Source organism: Buceros rhinoceros, unplaced genomic scaffold (genome assembly GCF_000710305.1).
Source record: "Buceros rhinoceros silvestris isolate BGI_N320 unplaced genomic scaffold, ASM71030v1 scaffold19114, whole genome shotgun sequence".
NCBI lineage: Eukaryota > Metazoa > Chordata > Aves > Bucerotiformes > Bucerotidae > Buceros > Buceros rhinoceros.
Genome location: NW_010406705.1, coordinates 22,672 through 30,031, shown reverse-complemented (window position 1 = coordinate 30,031; position 7,360 = coordinate 22,672). Strand labels below are relative to the sequence as shown.

The window sequence follows — 7,360 nt, the reverse complement described above, 5'->3', positions numbered from 1 at the left end:
ATAAACTAGAAACTATTACCCAGAAACCATAAGAACCGCCTGAATAAGCTTAAAACTAAAGATTAGCAACTCCAGGTCTGAGTCAGGCCCATGTTTTTTCAAAGCTCATTACAGAGAGAAGTGACTCAGATGAGGCGAGTTTATCACCGGTGGTGATTTCCCTGGTCGAGGAGCAAACACCAAGGGATCGGGTAGCAGGACGCTTTGGCTTGTACCTGCACATAATAAGCGGAGACACCCGGGCCAGCTTCCTGCTCCAGCTGTCACAACATCACCATCGCTGCACAGCCCAACCAGCCCCACAGCCATCACACCCACCCTAGGTGCCATGAGAAGAAGAAATACAGCAGCCAGGCAGAGAGCGGGATGCACAGCTGGGCGTCCAGGCTCGGCTCGAACCCAGCTCCACCGCGAGGAGGCTGCACGGAGGCACCTGAGCTGCTCAGAGTGTGGGTAACAACACAAGGGTCACGACGGGGTTGGTGTACATGCAGCAGCTGAATACCTTCTAGGGGGAAAGGCCCCAGGAACACCGGCTTCTTAAGGGAGAACAGATTTGACATAACCTGATCTAACAGAACTCTGCTGATGGTAAAGTGTAACGAGCTAAAATCAACTGCACGGAGCAACTGAGAGGAGCCGACACGGATGAGCAGATTTGATGCTGGCACCAGTGCAGAATGAATGCCAGGGATGACGCGGAGAGGCAGGCCAAGAGAGGATCAGGCCCTGGGAGCATATGGACTGCAGGCTGAACTGTTTCATCCCGAGCATTAATAATGGACTGAAGTCTGTAAGACTTAATTGTGCTGAATCCTAATGCCCTCGTTCAAGGGCCTTGGGATTCTGATGGAGGATCAGCTGGCATGGAAGATAGCAACAGGAAAACACAATGCCTGAAGCCTAGCTAGCAGATCGATGGTCTGCCATGCTGTTCCTCTCACTTCCCTTCAGAGCCTTCTCCAGACTCCTTCCTCCTGCGATGCTGGCGAGAAAAAGTCACTTAAAAATCCCCTTGTTTATCCCATCTTTTCTTGCTATGAGATGGCTGCTTCCTTACATGCAAGGACAAGACTCAAGCATGGTTGGAAAGAGCATGAAGACAACAGGGGACTAACACAGAACTGCTGGCAGATGGAGAAAGGTCTCCTGGACATCCAGCCTTTTCCTCCAACTCTTCACCTCACCTCTTGCCAACAGATACATTTCCTAAATGAACAGCTCTGGACCCTCATTAACTCACTTGTTTACGTACAGCCTCCATCATGCTGTCGCTGCTGCAGTCAATACTGAACGGTGTCAGCTGATGGGACCAGCACACAGGCACCTGCACCGCTCCACAGCATCCCCAGACCTCCCGGTTCAAGCCCAAGCTGGAGCAACCTCCGCTCACCACAAAGCGCTGGTGAATTCTGCACCGTTTTGCTTTGCCAAAGGTTCCCCCATCAGGAATATTCCCAAGCACGTACATTTTGTGACGCCCACTGCTCATCAGGTTACAGTCAGAAGACACCTAAAGCCACCAGGCATCCACCCGCTCTGTTTTGCTGTTTTTCCTAAGACAATAATCAAGCTTCCCCCAAAGATGATGCGGCGGAAGGAGAAGGAAAGCGGGTGCTGTCCTCGACATTTCTAAGCACAGCAGATGTACGTAACTGGCTCCCGTTATTTATTTATTTACTGGTGTAGAGAAAATGCTTCTTCCCGAGAAACCCAAATGCTGATAAGATGATGAGAGGTTTGCATGCTGGTTGATGGTCTCACTTTCGCTTATCCTGAGTGAATACAAGCATCTATAACTAAATATTTCCCTTAGGGTACTGATGACTGAGGTATGTTTATTGCATTGAGTGAATTTAGATATATAATCAGCACAATAAACATTATTAAATTGTCTGAGTAAAATCAAAGCATGAAACACACAGTCACTGCTGAATTCTAATGATGCTGAATGCCCATGATTGCATGGGGAAAGGATCTTAACAAGCCTTGATTTGAGCTTTGGCATCCGCCTCACAAATCACACGGAATGTTCTCTCTTTAATAGTGCTGAATATTGATAAATGTCTCTGCACGGCACAACAGGGAAGTTGGTCTCTATTGGCAATCTTTACCGAAGTGTGTTTTTTCCTTCTCTACACTCAAGGGTTTACCCTGAATGATTTAATTATAATTTTCCTTGTGTAAGACAAATTAAAGAGGAGAGTAGGAGTGTCATGCCAAAGCAGATTATTTATCTCCTTAACAGATTGCTGTGCACCAAACCCCAGAGCTGCTGCTGCTACGTACAGAAACTGGGCGAAATATGGGACAAAAGCATAGATGTAATATAGGTTTAAAGCCCAAATGAATGAAAGCATTAACCCATTATTTATAGCTGGAATTGTTTTGTTCTGGTGAAAGCCAGACACACAGGGTATGCAGAAACCCAAGAGCAGCACCACGATGCTCCCTGGCCCCTGCCCAGGAACAGAGGACGCTTCCTGCTTTTGAATGTATTTTTGCTTTTCCAACATCCCGGGAGACTCTGGCCGCTCGCCTGCTCTTTTGCCAGAAAGGAGAACAACTGTGGTCGCCGGGCTCTGAGCACGGCAGCCCCGCGGCGTCACCGGTGACAGCAGAGCTGTGTCCCCTGCACAGGACTAAAGCTTTGCTGTATGCAACCATGAGGCTGGGCCTGCGGCACGGCAAGGCGTGGGCACACCGAGCAGCCAGTGACTACTCCTGCTATTTTAAACCCCTTGTTTACAGCCAAAATGTGGTTCTATCCAAGACGTGTAGCAGAGCTGCCGCTCGCCCACTGACTAACGCAGGTGCCTCTGCTGCCACTGCGGTCCTGTCTCGCAGGTCTCGAGCAGCCTCGCAACCTGCCGTGTGGGATGAGGAACCCCGTAAAATGCAGCCTGAACTACCCCAGTGACATGTGCCAGAGACGACAGTGACGACAGAAGCTCCTGCAAAACCGACCTGCCTCCTGCAGCCCTCACTCCTTCTCAAAAGCCCAAGAGGAAGGGGGCTAAACCAGCTTTACAGCACACCCTGAAAGTTAATGTTACCTGTATATGATTGTTTGTTGCTGCCGGGCAGTCGTTATGATGTGGCTGTGCTCATCTGTTAGGACACTTACAGCTTTTACTGTGTGCTTTTTATTGTTGTTTAAATCTAAATAAATAGCTCGTGGTTGTATCAGACCAAAGCTAATAGCCGGATGCCCAGAAAGTGCAGGATTGAGAGGGGGGGAAGCTACAACCCAAAAACTTTTCCTGGCCAGCCCAAGCTGCGGACTTGTGTGATGGGAGGTGGAAGGGCTTAGACCTCCTTTGTGAGCCTTTCCACAGCCCCATCTGACCCATGCCTGGGACCACCTCCAAGAACCCCCTTGTATCTGCAAGCTGAGCTGCTGTGCTCAACCAGCTGGCTACAAGAACATTCAGGGATGTCACAGTAAGCCTGGCAAAGGCATGCTCCCGCCAGACCCCACATCTTCTCTAGTCACAACCTTTGCAATCAAAAAACGACCAAACCCCTGCTCCTGCCTGCGCCCTCTTCTTTGCAGGCACGCTGAAGTTTCACCTTCTGTGAGCTTTCAAATCCCCACCTGACGGCGGAGCACAACTCCTCTTTCCTCTCTGCTCGCTCACCACCCCACGCTCTCTGCCTGCAGATAAATACCCTTTCAGAAAGGAAACCAGTGCCACACATCTCAACCAGAGGAGTTCCTGTGTCAGATGAAATCCAGGCAGGCACCATGGTGCCTGATGAGACTGCAACAAAACCCTTAAGTGCATCAGTAGGCATTCTTCAGTGTGTAGTCTCCTGCTCTACTCGTGGATAAAGAGGTAATTCAATCATTGCAGCAAATGGATGGCGTAAGCCCTCCTTGCACCAAACAGAGGCAAGATAAAGCAAAGGCTGTAGCTCTCTTATTTGTATTCCTATATATACCTGTTTTTGTATTTTGATACTGTAGAGAGCTCAGCAGATACGTAAGGAAAGTGCCACAGGAAGATTTAACAATGCAGCTATCCACTCAACCCCTGAGGATTTTAACTCTAAAAACTAAGACGATCTAAAAACTAAGACAATAGCAAACAATACCACGGTATGTTCATGCCTTCCTAATTAACCTGTTTGGAATTTTACTAATAAAAACCTACGTACTGCCTTCTTTGCAGACCCCGACTGCCTCCAGGCCACAATTACAAGACTCGGACACATGGGTCTCCAGTTCTGCTTGACAGAGAGAAAAACCTTATTTCAGAACAGATCCCTGTATTTCCACTGTGTTTCAAACCGAACAGCACCAGCAGAGCGTTTCCCGGGTCAGATTGCTGTCAGCAGACAGCACATGCCTCTATTCAGTGAAAGAGGATCCATTTCACTGCGAGAGATTTTATTTTATATACTCGGTAAGAAAAACATAGATAAAAAATTTATTGAAACATCATAAACCCATCTTGTTCAGCTCTATATGCAGCAAAAAGGGAATTTAATTGTTTAATAAACATCAAATTGTTTTTAGTGTCCCATGTAAGTCTTCATGAAAACCATGTCCTTGACACTTACATGCATTATAAATGTATACGCCGATGTTCCCCCACGTCCTTGCCGTAATGATGCCTGACACACACAGAGCAGTTCTTCCAGCAGTGGTGTGCTCTCCTTTAAAATCCATCTATTCCCAACAGCACTATTTTCTTAATATTAGAAAGATATAAGAGGTATTTATACAGCTTCCCTATCAATCTACTTCCAGACCACCAGAAATATAAACTCTATGGCTTAAAAATTCCATTATCCTCTTTCTAATGAATGAAAGGAGGACGGAAAGACAAAGCCATCAGTTTCCATAAAATTCAGCTTTCACTAGTGTCTGCTCTAACATTTCTAGATGGGCACAGGGACTCTCCTGAATGCAAAGAAGCACTGCCCTCCCCACCGCGCCCACGCGCTCCCCCAGACCCTTCTCCTCCTCCTCCTCCACTGGCAGCAGCGACACTGAGGCTGCAGCAGGCACTGGCACCCACGGCCCGAGCTCCTCTGGGACCGTCTGTCTCACCGTAAGCAAAAGTTACGTTGTTAGACACGCCTCAGCGAAATCCGGGGGTGTAAAGAAACAAACCTGCAATAAAGCATCCTTTGGAAAAAAGCAGAGCCCGCGCCAAGAAGCACGTCAACAGACAACCCCTGATTTAAGCCATTTCTTTGAACAATGTAAGCCCAGCAAGTATAAATTAACTCACACTTTTAAAAGCCAAACAACGCCAGTTAGCTAATTTTATCAGCGCTTAAAAAACCACCCCCCTTTGTTTTAGAGAACGCTGGTGAACTCAAGCCTATCCTGTCTTGTGAAAGCAGGTAAATACAGAGGGGAAAATGGCAAACGTGTCAGATGAGATGGGGCACTGAAATCGGGCAGAAAAATGGGTGGTAAAATGACCAGCAGATTTTTTCCCCTCACCTCCAGCCTGCAAACCCAAAGCACATCAAGAACAACACACCCAGGATGCAAAACTCAAAAAAAAAAAAGAAAAAACCAGCTCACGCTCTTCACGCTTCCCCAACACGCTTATCCACTGCACTTCTAATTAGCTAATTGTGCCCACATTGATCCAATTAACAAGCCATAAAGATCTGAACAAAAGGAGCATATTCTGCCCAATGGAGACTCTATTCAACCGCTCCAAAATCAGCCAGAGCGAGACGGGGAGGACAGAACCGAGGCCAAGGCGGTTGGCCACCGCTCCCAACGATTTCGCCATCGCTGCGGCACGCTGTTTGGAGATGCTCCCGGGTGGAAGCCCCACCGGCACCTACCTTTCCCGTTTTGGAGTGTGGACCGATAGCTGTCCGTTAGTTGAGGCGTGCGGGTTGATGATTAAGGAGGTCTTAGACGGTGCGGAGGAGGAGACGCAGGTGGTGGACAGGTCGAGGCTGCTGTGGTTGTTGCTGGCTGCCTCCTCCGCTGTGTGCGAGCTTGTCACTTCCTTCCAGAGCTGCTGCAGTTCTGTTGGAATCATGCCTGAAACAAACAAATTGGATAATTAAATCAATTAACAGCTAATTCGGCCGTCTTCAAACAGTAATTAAATCAAAGAGTCAGTAAACAAAGCTCAGTGTTAGTTTTGTGTGTGTGTGCGCCCGCGTTTTTGCGCATGGTGGGTTTTTTTTTGTAGTAACTCAAGGCTAATCCTGAACACCACAGGCCTCCTCACCGTTCTGGTGTGACACCTGCAATACCTCTGTAATGCAAAACCTGGGCTGGGGGGTCCACACAACACCCTCCCCACCCAAACACCCTGTTAATTGGTATTATTTTGTGTAATTCCCAGAGTCCTGACTCAGGCAGAGACGCCCCGAGCCCACAGCAAAGATGGCCAAGGGCTACTCCACAGTCGGCTGGAGATTTTTTTTTTTTTTTAATATACTAATTTTTTTTTTTAAGGGAAGTGAATACTTTCTCTCCTGTTTTTAAGAGAAAGGAAGGTCTTAGGAGAAAAAATCCCTCAGCTTTATTATTATGACAACATGAACCACAACATGACTAATTTTGTGCTTAAGTTTTAAATGATGACAAATAGCTTTGTTATTAAATACAGTTTTTATTAATCACTTTTAGACATAAATTATGAATTCATATTGTCTCCCTGAAATGCTTTTCAAATTTTAACAGTCAAATTGATTATACTATGATTATTTCATTAACACACCTATCTTTCTCATTAATTTTGGTTTCTCGAACTGCTCGCTTAATTGATGGATGTGTCTACTGAAAAACTGTGTTAACTTTCTATACAAGTAACACTATTATTACTGTCATTTCGTAGATCGATGCTAATGAGCCATTCAAAAGTAAAGGGAAAACATAAAATAAGCTTCAAGAAATAATAATAAAAAATAAATACATTTTTTTAATTGTGCCAAAACGGACACCAGGGTTAGGACACGGCGCTCAATAAACAGGGCAAGTGAAAACTTTGCGAACTCCAGCAGGTCCAGCCGAAGGCTGGACGAGGAGCTGCGCGTGTCAGCGTGACATGGGCGCACGCTGAGATCGTGCTTTTGGCTAAAGCTCATGTTCGTGATCAAACAAGTCGAGTTTCTCTCGCTGAGGATCATTTCAGTGCTCTTTCAGAGGAGGCCGCGGGAAAAAATTAGCAGTAGAGACGCATCACTTCAACAGTCAGGGGAAATAAAGAAATAATAATAATATCCAGTGGCTGAGTGTTGTTAAAGAGGTTTCTCGTCACTGTGCTCCCAGATCATCCTTGGGATGATGTTCATTGTTTCACCACACTGAAGCACTGGAGCTATCCTAAGGAAACCTGCCATTTTCTGAGCGCGCAGCAGCGGCGCGCAT

The 7,360-nt window shown here is 46.7% G+C and overlaps 1 protein-coding gene across 1 annotated transcript in view; it reads right to left on the bottom strand.

The window, feature by feature from the left end:
* Nucleotides 1-7,360, bottom strand: part of LOC104491763 (forkhead box protein P1-like) — a 21,449-nt gene that overhangs the window by 2,207 nt on the left and 11,882 nt on the right. Inside the window, exons 4-5 of the mRNA XM_010134230.1 lie at nucleotides 5,818-6,022; nucleotides 4,940-5,054 (exon numbers count right to left, since the gene is read on the bottom strand). Of these exons, the coding sequence (XP_010132532.1) occupies nucleotides 4,940-5,054; nucleotides 5,818-6,022 (320 nt within the window). The remainder of the gene's footprint in view (nucleotides 1-4,939; nucleotides 5,055-5,817; nucleotides 6,023-7,360) is intronic.